This window comes from Phasianus colchicus, chromosome 6 (genome assembly GCF_987193195.1).
Source record: "Phasianus colchicus chromosome 6, bPhaCol1.hap1.1, whole genome shotgun sequence".
In the NCBI taxonomy this organism is placed as follows: Eukaryota; Metazoa; Chordata; class Aves; order Galliformes; family Phasianidae; genus Phasianus; species Phasianus colchicus.
Genome location: NC_143441.1, coordinates 10,451,148 through 10,468,662, shown reverse-complemented (window position 1 = coordinate 10,468,662; position 17,515 = coordinate 10,451,148). Strand labels below are relative to the sequence as shown.

At 38.9% G+C, this 17,515-nt stretch overlaps 1 protein-coding gene across 9 annotated transcripts in view; it reads right to left on the bottom strand.

Annotated features, from left to right (window-relative positions):
- Nucleotides 1-17,515, bottom strand: part of ULK4 (unc-51 like kinase 4) — a 218,383-nt gene that overhangs the window by 73,499 nt on the left and 127,369 nt on the right. For 6 of the 9 annotated variants that reach the window (XM_090142412.1, XM_090142409.1, XM_031590361.2 and 3 more), the window contains exon 32: nt 17,372-17,477. In XM_090142412.1, the coding sequence (XP_089998538.1) occupies nt 17,372-17,477 (106 nt within the window). Of the gene's footprint in view, nt 1-308; nt 519-4,208; nt 4,357-17,371; nt 17,478-17,515 lie in introns of those variants that run through there. The other 3 variants (XM_090142414.1, XM_090142413.1, XM_090142416.1) reach the window with 3 other exon arrangements.

Here is a 17,515-nt window from a genome sequence, read left to right as displayed (position 1 = left end):
AATTTAGCCTACGTAACTAACACGCAGGTGATGAAGACTAACACATTTAGCACAGCTATCTAGAGATAGCAAACAATTTGATTCTCTCTTTAAAAATGTGCATAAGTATAAAAAAAGATAGCAATAACTCAACTTGAAAAATCTAGGAATAATAAAATCACATTCTGCTGAATATGCCTGAGTGGTCAGTAAAAAAGCTGTAAAACATAAAAATACACCAAGGCTTCTTTGGTCTATATGATAGATGTGGTTAGAACAATGTACAAAGAAAAAGAGAATTTCTGAAAGCATAATAACTGATTCTTTGGGAATTCCAGATTTGCTACATTTTTAAAAATGAAAAGATAGGACTGTAATGACATTCAGGGAGGTCTATGCCGAGTGTTGACAGGACATTAATAGTGCCTCATTTCTGCAGTCAGGTGTGATTCGTTAGGATACCACACTCAGCTCCACAGTCTCTAGAAGTATTGTCTGCTTCTTACATTCTGTAATAGCTGAGAATAATTGGTCGTTTTCTACAAAAAGAGAAGTGAATAACATGATGAAAAGGTTGGACCCACTGAAAATGCACATACAGAATTGTAAGGCTCATACTAGAAGGGATGAGCTTTGTGGGACTGGATATAAAAGAAACATTTATTTTTAAATTATTTATTGAAATTAAACTTTTGCTCTCCAGAGATGAAATTTAGTATCCAGCAGAGCTATAAGATCCCTGTCACTAATGCATAAGTTATGTGCACCAAAAGTAGAATGCTTTTTTGTTAACTGGGGAGCAAAAAGCCCTTGATGCATGTAAAATCAAGTGCTGCCATCCCAAGAGACAAGTGGCAATACAGCAGAATACAAAAGTAAGGCTGCCTGATAAGACGTTTATTTTGTAAACAGCTTTGTTGACTGCAAATATTAGTTCTTCCCAGATGTTTGCCAGTGAGCAATTGTTGGAGGTTACTCCCCTAGTGGTGTGTGAGTGCCTGAGGAGTCTTCCTAGTCTCCTTGGCAAACAGAGTTAGGTTTCTTTGCGTTGTTTGGATGGGCAGCATCTATCTCTCTCAGCCTGAAGCAAATTCACACTCAAATGACTAGTTGGAAGATCCAGGAAGGAATGGAGGTGGACATAATACAATGACTTACAGGAAAGACATTTTAACAATTTTTGTCCTCAACTGTGTACATATTAGACACGTAGCTTGTATTCTGTTCATATAGATTTAGAAGATTTTGATACAGTTTTTCAGTATGTCAGTGCTTACAAGCAAAATCTTCCATCATAAGAAAAAGAAAACTACAAAAAAACAAAACCAAGAAAAGTCTATAGATAAAATTTCATTATCTGGACCTAATATTATTGATGTTAATTAAATTTGTACCTTTTTTCCCCCATATATCAGAGATAGGTTACAGATAGCACACGATTTAATAAAGCAAAGTTATAGAATCATAGAATCACAAGGTTGGTAAGGTCCTACAAGATAATCTAGTCCAACTGTCCTCCTATCACTATTACTACCCACTAAGCTACTAAACCATATCTTCTAGCTCCTCATCCAGACGCCCCTTGAACACCACCAGGGATTTCAACTCCACCACCTCACTAGAAGGCCATTCCAGTGCCTGACCACTCTTTGAGAGAAAAAGTTTTTCCATATATCTAACCCAAATCTCCCCTGGCACAACTTGCAGCCATTTCCTCGGGTCCTGTTTGTTGCGTGGGAGAAGAGGCCAAACCCCTTCTCATCACAACCTCCCTTCAGGAAGTTGTAGAGCATGATAAGGTTTCCCCTGAGCTTCCTCATTTCAGCTAAACAATTTCAGCTCCCTAAGCTGCTCCTCATAAGACTTGTGCTCCAGATCCCTCACCAGTTTCGTTGCCTTTCTCTGGACACACTGCAGTGCCTTGACATCCTTCTTGGGCCCAAAACTGAACACAGCACTCGAGGTGTGGCCTCACCGGTGCTGAGTACAGGGAGATGATTACCTCCCTGCTCCTGCTGGCCACACTATTTCTAATGCAGGCCAGTATGTCACTGGCCCTCCTGTTGGCCACCTGTTCAGCTGAGCATCAACCAACACCCCCAGGTCCCTTTCCTCTTCACAGTCATCCAGCCACTCAGATCCAAGCTTATAGCGCTGTATGGGGTTGTTGTGGCCAAAGTGCAGGACCTGGCACTTGGACTTGTTGAACCTCATCCCATTCACCCCAGCTCAGCGATCCAGCCTATCCAGATCCCTCTGCAGGGCCTCCCTACCCTCAGGCAGATCGACACCATCTCCCAACTCAGTGTCGTCTGCAAACTTACTGAGGCTACACTCAATCCCCTCATGTAGGTCATCAGTAATGATATTAAACAAGATGGGCCCTAGTACTGACTCCTGGGGGACACCACCCATAGCAGGTCGTCAGCTGGACAAGTCATTCTACAGCATGCCATAGACTTCAAATCTGATCCCTATAAACTCCATCACATACCTTACTAGTTGACAACTGAAAAAAGATCTCTTAGTTTTGAAAGACACCTTGAATGATGCTTAGGAGTTTTTCCAAACAGCATGTTTTCATATCTGCATCATGAACAAGAATGTCTATCAAGGCACCTTATTCTCTGAGAGGCAACTGTCTTTAAAAACTCCGTTAGAGTCTGTCTGACATACTAAGTGTTGCTCCACAGCTACATGGAAGAATTTTTGCTTGCATGCTGTCAATCTATGTATAGTGTATGCTTTTTAGAAAAAAAGGGTATGAAATCCTCATATTAATGGCAAAAACAGACCAAAAAAAAATTCTTTACTAGGTTAAAATCTGTGGGGTTCATTTTTTGTTACTTTTTAGATCAGGAAATCCTTTCATTCAGGAAGATTCTGAGTCAGAAAAGATTCAGAAGTCTTTTGATTTACTGCCCAGACAGATCAAGCCTGCAATAATTACCGTGTGATAAAATACAAGGGGAATTTGTATCCTGGGTTTAATTTAGAACTAGAAATTCTTCTAAAGAGATTGCTATTTTAATAATAGACTTCCTGTCACATAAGATTAAACCCTGTTTATCTGTTTCAAGAATCTTAACGTACCTCAGCTTTGGCATCAACTTTCCCTTCTACCAAAATCCTTGAGAGACCACTTTAAAACTTTTAGAGCTGTCTTTCTGACAAAACCTGTACAGGCCAGATAGGAACAGCCTCAGAATACCGATAGAGCACTGAACTGTTGTCACAAGCTGACAGCACTCAGCACGACACTACCAGTGCTAATTGCTCCAGCTATCGGCCTCTCAAAGTCCCTGGACTGAAAGCGATAAGGACCAATGAGCTGGGGCTTCACAACATTCTCTCAAGTTTTCAAACAGTTTTAAATTGCAGAAATAACACACACTTGACAAATATCTCCACATATCTGTCGCAAAGCGTAGAAACTACATATTTCCCTACTGAAAAGTCATGCTCGGTAAGATATTAAATATTTATTCCTACTCTTCTCAGCCTGTTTACTTCAGTTTTCCACAGGATGAAAATGTACAGAGTACAGATACTTGGATTTTACTTGGATTCTCAAGTGCCAGCCTTTTGCCATTGTTACCTCTAGACCAAAGGACAAGAGCAAAGGGGAGAGAATCCACAGAGTGCCACTTACTGCTGCTTATCGCAACAAAACTGAAACTATGCCACCGTTTCCTGTAATGTCCTGCATTATTTATCACTTAACTTCAGAACAAAACTGAACGCTGACAACAGGCAACTGCAACTGTCCAAGGTGGCTCCGGTGTGTTTACGCTTACATGATCAAAGGGCCTAAACAGAATTCTGGATGTCTCATGATAGTAAATCTGGTTTTGCGACTATGATCAGACAAATGCTCTTGCCTCAAGCTTCTCTGCCAGCTCCGCTGTCTTCTGAAGTGCTAGGAAAACTTTGACCAGCAGATTCTCTTCAGATTTGCTGTCATCCGGCCAAACCACTCAGGCCATATCCAATTAGCTTCCTAATATCTAACCACAGACTCTTCATCTCAGATGTCACTACTCTTTTTATTAAGTGGTTCAGGTTTATGTCTTTTTCTCTTTGCATGGATACCCGCTCTGCTTTGACATAATCACAACGTACAACTTTATTGCCAAGATCTTTGAGCTCAAACCCATCGTACTGTAATCACATTGTCATTTCAGATGGAACAAAAAGTGCCTTCTCCAATACTTACCTCTACAACCCCATACTATCTCCAATGCTTAGTACAGTCTAGACCAATGGAGCCTTTCCATCAGCACAGCTACTTGACCTCAACTAGGGACTTTGGAAGTAGGCTACAAACAGTGAAAACTGGATCTATTGAGTCTGGATCCATACCAAACAGAAGCAGCTCTGGAAAAAAGAGTGGAAGAATTAATATCTGTGAAACTGGACTGTCAGTGAATTATGCAAAAACTGGGAAAGCTGCAGGAAGCAGACACCAGAAAGGAGAGATTTATATTGGTAAGTTTATGATCCCAACATATGGGCTAGCTGATGGGCTGAACAAGGCCATCAGATGCTGCCTTCTGGATGTGTTACTGTGATTATGTCATACACATGACCACATGCACACCCTCCATTAACACAGATTTTCTTGCAGGGGCTGGGTTGAGTTCAAGAATCTGCATCCAGACTGGTCCTATAATATACAGACTACTCTGAAGCAACTGCCTGACTCTCAGGCAGGCAAAATCTTGTAAGGAACACTGTTCTTTCCAAATCTTCTGTCAAAGCCTCTAAACCTGCCTTGATAATCTGTTCCTTTGGACACTTTATCTGCCTTTTCCTTATCTTGCCTATGACTTACAGTGTAGACAAAATACTGTCTCTAAATTTGTCTTGTGTTGCTGTCTGAACTATATGCTCTCTTAACAACATTCAGAGTTCTGACAAAAATACACAGGAAGTAATGGTCCAAGAGAGATTTTCTTATAAGAGAAATTATGGCATCAACCTACAATTCCTGTCATCTGGGTTGGATGATGGGATCAAAATATTCAGTGTTTGCCTGTGTATGGAGAGGAGCAGGTAGTCTATTCAGCAAAAACATGTATTGGAAAGACTGTCAGGCCATCATGTTTTTTCTGCCTCTCTGTAATGCGTATAGTAGCAGTATTGTTGCTGTCACCTAGAGGAAGAAGTCATTTCATGGCAGTACCACTGGCTAAAAACTGCATGTCACAATCTGGGCATAATAGCTAAGAAATATGATCTTTTAAAAGTGTGGATCAATCCATTAATAACACTACACAGGTTTTCTGCCAAGTTTCGCAGGATCAGGGGTGAGTGGTTTGAGTAAGCAACCTGCAGTGTGATAAGCAAAAAAGAATGGCCTTCAGGATAGAAAAGACAAAATGAAACTAAATGGATGCCAGTGAACAAGAAGTTTCCTATGTTTCCTTATCTTTTCAAAAGTTGGATGGTAATGAAAAAAAAAATCCCAGTTCTTATAATCTAAAAGACTGCAAGACCAAAAAAATAACTCAATCCCTTATAAAGAGATTTATTTTCTTCCCCTATTCTTAATAAAAATTCAAAGGGTACCATCATTTAACTAGTGTCAGGACTAAAGGGAATGGCCTCAACTTGTGCCAGGGGAGATTCAGGTTGCACATTAGGAAAAATTTCTTCTCTGAAAGAGTGGTCAGGCACTGAAATGGGCTGCCCAGGGAGGTGGTGGAGTCACCAATCCTGGAGGTGTTCAACAAATGCTTAGATGTTGTACTGAGGGACATGGGTTAGTGGAAAATAAAGGTTATAGGTTGATGGTTTGACTAAATGATCTTGAAGGTCTTTTCCAACCTTGATGATTCTATGATTCTATGTATTATTTTTCCCTACACAAACACAGAACAAAACAGAACAGTTACCTAATGTAAAATCTTCTAAGAATGTGAAAACTTTTACAGAAACCTTTAAATCATTTTTTTCTAACAGAATGAAGAAAAAAAATCTGAAACCACCTCCACAATATTTATTGAGATAGGACCTCTTTATATGTCAAGTCACACTTAAAACGGAGATCTGAAATCTGTCTAGCTATGCTCAACTGAGAGTCGATACTGGCACACTTCCATCTTCAGAATACTTTCTTAAATACATATAATCATGACCCAATTAGGAAAAAAGCTTAAGTTAAATAAAGACAAAATACTACTTTTTTTTTTTTTTTTAAAGAGTTGATATGCAACTACATACCCCATTTATAGAAATGCATTTAAGAAAAGCAAAAGGCAAAATCGGAGGAGTGTCTGCACTTTTCTCAAAGCAACCTGTCATTATCCTCAGCTGGAAATTTCTACTGCAGATCAGACATGTTCCCTCCAGTGCTGGCATTCATAAAACATAAATACTCATGGATACAAACATTCACAAAATCACTCACCTTATCTACTCTACAAGGTAATGACAAAATGAAAAAAAAACTACTTGTTTAGAAATTGTAGCTTGCCTAAATAACCTAAAAGTCAACTCACCTGAATATACTCTGACTTAGGATGGTAGAAATCTGTGTGTAAACATGTATCTATGGCTTTAGACTTCACGAGAAATTTACCTTTGCCAATGATTTTTGAAGAAGGAAATTCACACAAAAATATTACTTACAGTATTTCAAAAAAAAAAATAAGGTAAACAAAATTACAAAATCAAATCCTGAAGGAAAAAAAAAAAAGCCCACCAAACTATAAAGGCTAAATATAAACACAGTATTTCAGGTGAAATTTGAAACAAACTACACAGGGGGAAAAACAAGAATGTAAAAATTTTAGTAATAAGGAATAATACTTCATATTTTTGTACTAGTTCAGATTTTCAAAAGGCTTTAAAAACACCCAGTCTCTCTCTCCAACACTATCAGGAGGGGAAGCACGGGGAGGTTGCCAGGATCTGATCCTGAGGGATGTGTAGGAATGGCAAAAAGCCATGCTGGGAGACTGGGAGTTAGGAAACATTTCTGTACCATGAGAGTGGTCATACACTGGAGTGAGCTTCCTAGAGAGGTGGTTGGTGCCCTGTGCCTATCAGTGTTCAAGAGGCATTTGGACAATGCCCTCATCGTGTCTTGACTGCTGATTGGTCCTTAGGTGGTCAAGATCCTGATGGATCTTTGTAGGTCCCTTCCAACTAAAGTACTCTAAAAGAAAACTTGATTTTTCACTTTTCATTAAGTTATAGTTTCTGCTTTAAAGAGAAAATTATTTCAAAGTTTAGTTGTCCACAACTGGTTTAAACAGATCACTTTGTGAGATCAACACATTTGTTTAGCTTGTAACTTTCATGCGAATAACTTAGATGAGGAAAACAGCTGTCTGCGGCTACTACAGCTAATGAAAGCATCTAAATCAAAACAATAAAACAAAATATTTTCAAATCAGTGAGAAAGAATTCATAGAATCACAGAATCAAATAATCACTTCAGATGGAAGGGACCCTTAAAAGTCATCTAGTCCAACACCCCTGCAACGCACAGGGACACCTACAGCTACATCGGGATACTCAGAGCCCTGCCCAGTCTGACCTTGAATGTTTCCAGGGATGGGGCACCCACCACCTCTCTTAGCAACCTCATCCAGTGCCTCACCATCCTAACTGTAAAAAACTTTTTCCTTATATCCAGTCTAAATCTCCCCTCTTTTAGTTTGAAACTGTTTCCCCTTGTCCTGTCACTACAGACCCCACTAAAGAGTCTGCCCCTTCTTTCTTACAGCCCCTCTCTCTTCTTTAGATACTTAAAGGCTACTCTCAGGTCTCACCAGAGCTTTCTCTTCTCCAGGCTGAACATCCCCAGCTCTCTCAGCCTGTTCTCATAGTAGTGGCGTTCCATTTTTTGGATCATTTTTGTGGCCCTCCTCTGGATGTGCTCCAACAGCTCCATGTCTCTCCTGTACTGAGGACTCCACATCTGGATGCAGTACTCCAGGTGAGGCCTCACTAGTGCAGAGCAGAGGGGCAGGATCACTCCCTCACCCTGCTGGCCATGCTTCTTTGGATGCAGCCCAGGATACAGTTGGCTTTCTGGGCTGTGAGGGCACAGTGCTGGCTCATGTCCAGTTTGCCATCCACCAGTACGTCAGGTCCTTTTTGGAAGGGCTGTGCTCCATCCTTACATCCCCAATTTGTACTGACACTGGGGACTGCTACAACCCAGGTGGAAGACATTTGGGTACGTTTGAACCTCATGAAGTTCTCCCAGGTGTACTCCCCCAGTCAGTCTAGGTCCCTCTGGATGGCATCCTGGTTCCTCAGTGTGTTGATCGCATGACACACAATTCAAAGACCGTCTGTGCACTGCATAGATAAATCCTGCCTCAAACAGTGCCTCTTTTATAGCAACTGAAACAATGACCTTATTTCAGTAGGATCAAATAACCGCATCTGAAGACGACCGTTATCCCGTGACAGAGTAAAGATTAATGCACTTCCATTTTGTGTACAGTACTTTTTACCTTTCCAACTTCACATCTTACCTCAAATTGGCAGTGATACAGTGCTTTCATACTGGGACAATAAAACAATATGAACGGTAGAATAGAAAATAAATGATATCTCTACAACCTATGGTATAGTGACTGCATTCAAGCAGGCTCTTTTTTCAAATACATGGCTACATACATAATTTCATATCTTAAAACCATCTTTTAGCTTAATATTTATATCTGGAAAGCTACACAGGGACACCAACATATTTAGATTTTCATTTATTATCTGTAACAACTTAGTTTGTGTCATCAAAATTAAACTTGTAGCTAATATGACAGCTACACCTCTACCTAGTTTCTCATTGTCTCTCAAACTGATCAAATCCACTTGTCCTAATATATGATTTGAGTTGCAATTCATGGGAGTACTGGCATGAATGCCTAATGATACTGCCTAAATCAGATAGCAGGAAAAGCAGCATCTGGAGTGAATGCAAAGAAGATAACATCTAGAGAAGAGGAAAAGCCATCATTTATATGGCTAGGCAGGTAAAAAAGCACTCAGGCTTTAAAGACTTTTTTTTTTTTTCCCAATACAGAGATTTTCAACAGGGAACCTTCGGATATCCACATCCTGAGATACAAAATCAATGACATTTAAACATTCAGAAACATCACTTTCCAGATTAGTTTTTTGTTTCCAAATGTTATCAGTCGCTGTACTCACTTATGCCTTATTTTGTTGAGGAATCTGAGAGGTATGAGAAATTTCTCTTATAGCTGGTACACATATGTACATGTATGTAGATAGCTGAAGTGTTGAAATTGCTGTATTTACTGAACTAACTTCCCACCAATAAACTAAGCTGATCAGCTACGTTATTAAATTGCTTCATGTGCCTCAGACTCAAAAACCATGGATGTAGAACATTTTGAATACCTTTTTGCTACTAGGCCTTTCCATGAGGCACACGAGGCAGTTTCAGCCAGCCGTGCTGCAGGATGTTCTGTTGTGGCTGACTGTGAGGACAATACCAGCACACAGAAGGACAGTCCTCTTTTACAGTGCAGCACCAGCAACAACCTGCTGAACTTCTATTAACTTATTTTATCCTTTGAAGTCTTAGCAAGCATGCTGTGACATTTTGTGCATTATGGGTATGGCTCTCAACAACAGGCTTGGTTCTGCTTCAATGGCATAACTGCTCCTCACAGCGATTACAGTTGCTATTTTCATCCTTTTCAAATGGCTGTATTGGTGAATATCACAGGAAGACACAGATTATTTTTTTCCTCAAAGACCCTGCTACTACCACGTTATTTTGACACGATTTCCAGTTATCTTTTATGATACCAAACTTTTAAGTTTGACAATTCGGTGTTATACATTTGCACCTGACTGACTGTCATTTAGGGTCAGAAAAGCATGTCGGTACTGTTAAAAACATTCTGATTTTCATAACATCATAGAATAGACTTCTTCAGGCTCAACCGCTACAGATTCTCAAACAAATGTAGTGACACATGACTATTACCTTTTGATGCTCATAGTCATGTCTCTCTGCTCAAGAGATGAACTAGTAACTGCAGTGCTGGCAGGGAGCTGTGTAAGCCTTACATCCTGCATGGCAGGGGCTGTGAGCTGTGTGTAGCTCCCAGATGCATCACTTTCCTGATGGTAGCAATATCTACAACTACTCCAACAGGGTAATACAGTCTATTCACATTTATTTTCTGTACTTAAAAGCCATTTCTTACACATATTTTTTGAAGAGAGAGCAGTTTTTTTCTAGATGTTGACTGAATACAGAAAAGTTATTTTTGTGTTCTTACTCTCATTGATTTTGCTAACTTTTTCTCCCTGCCTCTTTCCATCTAGAATCACAGTATCTTGAAGATAATCATAGAATCATAGAATTCTCAAGAGTTAGAAGGAACCCTTAAAGATCATCTAGTCCAACTCTCCTGCAGTGAACAGGGACATCCACAGCCACATCAGGTGCTTAGGGCCTGGTCCAGCCTGGCCTTGAATGTCTCCTTGAATGAGTGAATGATCTGACCTATGTATTTACACAAGGCACCATACAATAAGCAAGCAGAAAGTACTCTCATGAAGGAAAAAAAAAAAAAAAGTTTTCTATCCTCAGTGAACAAAAATTCCTATATTGCAAGTTGCACAATTTCTTCAGGAAACTTCTGCTTTCTAGGTATAAATCATAACAAAGACTCTTGACAATAAAGACTTGTACTTTTAGTTTAAGCACTGTTAATGACTAAATAAACTCAAAATATTCCAGACAGTCAAGTTTATTTAGCATAAATACAATACAGTAAAAATAATATGGTCATTTTTTACCTACTGAAAAGGCAGTATCCTCACTGAACACCCCTGTATCTACAGGCAGGGATTTAGTCTTTGCAAGGCAGGGAAGATGAGCAAATGGCTTCAGAACTAGTGTAAATGCTTGTTTGTTTTCTACACAGAACAAGTCTTCTTGTTTGTATTAAGGGCAGATTCAAGTAATGCAGTTTCTGTAATTCACCTTTCCTTTGTAAGCAGACTTCCGACGTAAGAGTAATCTATAATCCTTTCCTTGACCATGGTCTTAGAGTCAACTGAGACAAGCTCCCATCTTGGAAGGAAATCCTGAAACTTTGAAGCCAGCCACGCCAACAATTCACCTACATTCCTAAAATCTAAACTGCACACAACATCATGCCAACACTTTCTTGGTGCTTCACAGTAGTTCAAACTACTGTTGCACAGATGAGCATGGCAGGGAGAATCATAGAATCACAGAACTGTAGAATGACCTGGGTTGAAAAGGACCATAATGATCATCTAGTTTCAACCCCCCTGCTATGTGCAGGGTCACCAACCACCAGACCAGGCTGCCCAGAACCACATTCAGCCTAGCCTTGAATGCTTCCATGGATGGGGCATCCACAGCCTCCTTGGGCAACCAAATATCCTCTAAAGATCAAGTTTGAAAACTTTGGGGTCTACCTAAAGAGCTCAGAATTATAACAATAAATTGTTATTTAACTGTCATTAAGTTAAAGATTTGTGTTTATTTCCCCTTCAACAACTACAACAACAACAAAAAAGAAGAGAACTTAGATGCTGGTCTCATAAGTGCTACTTTTTGGATATGCAACATTTAAGAGTCTTGAACAATACAACACACAAAGACACTGGAAATCTAATCAATCTCCTGACATTTGACTAGAAGTCAAAGCAGTGAACCACAAATTCTTAAAGGATACTTCACCCATGAAAGCTGATCTCTTTCTTTCATGAGGAGAAAATGAATTATGATGATCTGAATACAAAGTTTAATTGTAGATTTTTTTCCTTTTTAATAATTGTCCCTGTTTTAAGTGCTTACTATGCTTTCTAAATATGTTTTATTGTTCTAGGGGTCAAAACATAGCTTCATTTTTACTTTCATTCCTGAGATTCAATAGCATTAATACATAGGAAATAAAGTTTATTCTTTGTACTATTTTTTGTTCTTTTGCACTATTTTTGTACTATTATTTGTATTCTTTGTAATACTGTGTACTATATAGTAGAAACTGTTTTCAAACATCCAAAGTTCTCTGCTTACTTTGCTAGTGATGTTGTTTCAGGACAGGTGCCAAATGCAGAATTACAGTAGTAGAATCTGGAAAAGGTCATTCAGTTCAACTTGTTCAGGCTGAACTTCCTCACACACATAATCTCCTTATAAGACTACCATGAAAATATGTTTATAAACATCTTACAGAATATAATGAGATTCCAACAAGCCTTAAAAAAATATAAACTCATTGTTAAACACTGGGGTGCAAACAATTTATTAGATAATCTTTGAGTTACAGTGGAAACCCTTCCTGAAGACAAAATTACTTGGAATTGCTTCTATACATACTGAAAAAAGCTGGATCTGGATAAAGCAGTTGAAGCTTTTGAAACATTTCTACATTCTAAAATACCATGTCTAAAGTCTACCTATAAGCAAAAGTTACTGATACAGCAGTTGGAATGATTAATTTCCTTGATTTTGAATATGTCCCAGGCAGCAAGCAGGATCCCAAAAGTTTGAAAACACTTTTCATTAGGAAGCCCCAACAGCTACAGAAACAAATGGTCATATACTGTACTCCTATGATACCTCCTTAAGGGCTGATGATTCTAGTACCTAAAATTGTGTATTCATTCTGTAGTCAGCAGACAGAATTAGCCCTCTTAACATGACAAGCACAAGTAATATACACCTGGTTGTTTCACGACTAGTAGAAATAACAGTATCTCATTTCCTACAGATTTGCATCTTCTATGTTAGCCTCTCTGCACAGCAACAACTTGCCATCTTTGCCAGTGACGACTGCCATTCCTCATTTCTAAAGCCTTGGCACTGCTCTGCCCTACGTCACCTAACTACAAGGATGTGCTATAGCAGCAGTGAGTTCCACACACTTGCTGATCCTGTAGCATCATTGCATAGCTTCCTTCCTCAGCCACTGATCAACAGCACACTTGAATTCAGTGGTTACAAACTTAAAAGATTGCAAATATCCTGAAAAGAAACCGTAAAGTGAATAAAAAAAAAAAGGCTAGGGAGGATATAGCAGTATTAATAGATCTCAAGAGCCCTATTAGCAGGCCACGGGATATTATATAAGACCACGTTTAACACTTTGCAAGTTAATTTAATAGATTCTAAGGAAAACAGAATCACAAATGAGAAGGTTTCACTTCCTATCAGTAGGAAGCCTAATCCAGGATATAAAGTTGCAGCAGTTGGCTCCACTTTGATCACACTGTAGCACAGCAAAAGAAAGAACACTGCTTTAAAATGATGCTTTCTCACAGCCACTTTCCTTAGATTTTACCTCAAGAAACTAAGGATGCAATGAAGCCCTTGGTATTTTTTTACAACCTAATTTCCATACGTATGGGCCAAGAAAACGGGTTGCAAACTTCACATATTTTAGATTTTCTAACTTAGGAATGTGGAGTATTAGAACTTCTTTCTTTCTCCAAATGTGCAAGTACATTAATATTGTCTCACATGTCATGCACCACATTGCTTTGTTTGCTGCAGGTTAGCCAGGAACAGATAACAGATAAATCCACACTACTACCTTCCCTCAAGCTATGGCACTAACTTGGATCTCTCTCCTTTCTGTTTTTCACAGAACCAACACAAAAATTGTCTATCTCAAAGTAGCTTAAAATTGTCCACTGATTTCAAAAGATGGGAAAGGGGAGGAAAGAAAGAGACTTATAGACAAAGGGAAAGGGGTAAGTTTCACATTCTTAGAAGATCACAGTAAAAATGGTTGGTATTGTCTTGGTTTTTTAGCATCTCATCTCAAGTTTTCACAAGAGACCATATACTAATCCTAGTCTATTTACTGACTTCCAGTCTCAGTAATTAAACTGAATCATATAATTCCCCTCTGATTATTAAGTGGAAATAGTTGTTAATGTTAACAGAAAAAATGTTTAATAGCTGATAATACAGCAGAGCCCATTTTAAATTCCCTTTGCAACTTCAGTTGCATATATTATTGTCCTTTTCACCTTTAGACGTTACAGGCAGTTATCATTACAGGTACTACATTACCCATCACACGAGTTCAGGGGAGAGAGAAATTAATTGTAGACTGTCCACTCCTGAGAGAAGGAAAAATTCAACAAGTAAGCTGCTGCCCTTTAAGAAAATCCCCGTCACCTAATGTTGATCCTTTGAGTCAAAGAGAGCTCCAAAGACCAAGGGGCACAAAAGGAAACAGTGACTATTACCTCTGAAAGATGTCTGCAGAAAATACTGTTTTCATGGCAGCTGAAGAAAGGCATAGAGTTGGAAAGAAATTCTCATTGCTAGTGTCCAGACTGTTGAAAACTAAAGCTTGGCATGACTCACCCATTAACCTGAGCTCCTTACAACATTTAGCATGTATTTAGAGTTTTTAATTTCTAAAGCTTCATATGTGCAAGAGTTAATCAGCATACTGCAAAGGTGAAATAAGGGAAACTGACATCCCATCCCACACTTCAGCATTTTTCATAGCAGAACAGCTCATGAATGTTGACTGCCTTAATTAACAGCCTGTACAAAGACTGTTAATGTGAGGGAATAGCATGCACCTTCAGCAAGCTTGCAGAAGTCATCAAAATGAGGCAAGCGGTTGATGCAGTGAAGAGTTGGGCCAACGTTCTGAAAAAGCTCAGAAAGCTGAAAAGCTCAAGAAACAGACTGACAGAAACCTCCTACAGTTCATTAAAGGCAAATACAAAGTTCTGTACTTGGAGAACTTCAGCTAATACTGCAGACAGATGCTGGAACACACACAGTGTGCTCAACTCTCCCAAACGTCCTGGTGGCTCTTTCCTGGATGTGACTCTTGTTTCTTACTGTTCTGTAGTCTGGAGCCCAAAACAGAATGCAGTATTCCAGATACGACCCCACAAGTAAAGAACAGAGAATAATAATCATTTCCCTCAACCTTCCAGTTATTCTTTCTTGTGGCAGCCCAGATTTGCTTTTATTGCTGCAAAGACACCTGCTGACTCATATTCAGCTTTTACATTTGGTCCCCAAGATCCTCTGCAAGAGAGGTTTTAATGCCCATTTACTGGCTCGTGCTCTTTTCCCTCACTCTAAAATCATTTATAAATGACAAAGTTGAACATCAAAGATGGTGGCAGAGGATGTGTAAGGTATTTTCTTGTAGAGAACACTACTTATTTAGTTGACAAATAAAGGAATAAAAAGCCTTTCAGTTCAGGCAGAAGAATATTTCTCCCAGCTCCATTCAAAGAAAGTCTTACAGTCTAAAGCTATGAAATCAATAGCTTCATAACATTCTTACAAACCAAATTTCAGAAGTTCTCCACCTGACAATTATGCTCTTAATCAATAAAGCAATGACTGAAATACAGGTTTTCAGTACTCTGAAGAACAGCCCATTGGTAAAAGGGATAGGAGAAAGACAGGGATATTTTACTTTAGATAATTTTTGGCTGCTGTGCTGTTTTCTCTAGTATGCTGAAGTTCTCAAGTTTGTGTTGCCCAATCACTAATAGTCTGAAAACAATAATGAAGTTAGGACATAGCACAAGGAAAAGATGAAAGTCTTCTGCAAAGTTTTGAGCCCACTTCCTTAATTTGGAAATTATCATGATGGAATGGATGCATTTTATTTTTGGAGCAGATAAGATGTGAAAAAGCATTGACATACTAACAGCAGCAGAAAAAGCACACAGGAGTTTGCTCTGTAAGACAATAAAATGAAGTTTAGGGAACGGTGTCAGTGTTGCTATGTTGTTGAATAGTCCTGAACCTAATCTGCCATGTAGAATTGCAGAGCATATTACTTTGAGTAAGATATGCCAATTATGTGGTTACAGTGCTTGTAGGACCCGAGATAACTTTTCTTTATTGTTATGAAGCTTAAAGGAGGTATCCTGCTGCAGCTCAGATCTGCTAGCTTAGAATAAGATCAGATTGGTGCTAGCCCAATGCACAGAAAATGTTCCCAGCAAAAGCAAAAGCAACACTTACAATTAACCCGCTATAAACTCTCAGTGGTTTCAAGGATGATAGCACTTTGCTAAGAAACAACCATAACCCCACAAACCATTCCTCTCTAAATATTTACATTTTCCTTTTCTTCTGGCATATGATTCTCACGCAACTAAATCCAGAGCGGATCTGTTTCAAACAGAGTGGAAGGAAAACTTTATTAGCTACAGAGTCAAGTTCCTGCTAGTCCCTTGAATGATGGAATTGCCCATTCAATCCCTTCAGAGCAAAAAGAACCAGGAACTCAGATCTCTTACTTTCTAGATGAGCGCTTCATCTGCTGAGGTAATGATGAAATCAAAGACTGAACCACTACTGGAGTTCTTCACAAATTTATATGCTGGTGTGCAATCAACTTGTTTTTGTTCTTACTTTTAGAATAGTTTCTAATGCAGATTCAAATCTTCAAATCTGCACAGCAGTATCAGTGTTAATACATAAACCACTGATTACACTTCCTTTTGGCTCCTTGTCTGGTCTGACGACCAACAGAAAAGCTGAACTCTAAGGAAGTGACATCCTACCTCTTGCCCCCTGCCTTCCTCAGTCTTTTTGTAGAGACTTCTAAAAGGTTTCCTCTCAACTCTTAGCTTAAGAGGAGACTTAGTTGGTTTTTTGCCTTTCTACCCAAATTCCTTCCCTTTCATTCTGGAGTATTTCATATATTCTACACCAGTAGCATCAGTCCTTGATTTATTTTGTACAATTGGCAATATAGATCTGTATTGCTGGCTTTCAGTTACTCATTAACTACAAGTAAGAGCAAAGTTACACAGACTTCCAACAGCAGAAGATTTCTCTTAGTTTTGTAAACCAGAACCAAGCTGTAAATAAAAAGCAGCTTCAGAAATAAAATGCAGTGAAAATGAGATGTAAATGGTTTGTCTAACAAGGCTGCAGAGTTAGTTTGATCTCCATCCCATCAATCCTCACTGCTAGACTGGAAAAGTAGCCTGTTTTTTTAAGATGCCCAGAATTACTATAAAACAACTTTTCACAGTTTTTAACAATGGGAAAATGAAGCACTTGAAGAATCCACGCCTGCGTTCTGTATTGCTATGGTCAATCTTCTAGCCCACTCCTTTCTAAAGCCAATTTTCATTGGATGTAAAATAACTTTCAGTTAGTAATTATTTCATAACCACATTTTCTCGTAGGAACAGCTTTCTGAAAGTTGAATTTTCAACCAGAAGTGTTAAGTGAGGTAGATGAAGTGAGGAGTTGTACCAATCAGTTACAAAGTTATATTAAACAACCACTATAGAAGATAAACATATACACGTCCAAAATCTCACTCAGTATCAGAAAACACAACAGATGGGGAAGCATGTATGAAGTAGAATAACTATAAAGGTAAAGAAGACATACCTTCTGCAAAAAGTAACATCATCTTTGTGCTTTTGTTGGCGACCACGTTGTTCAGTAAGGCGACTGCAGTTTGCATCGTATTCCCTAGTATATTGTCTTGGTGCTCCTGAAATTAAAAATAAAAAAAAACCTTAGTATTTATTC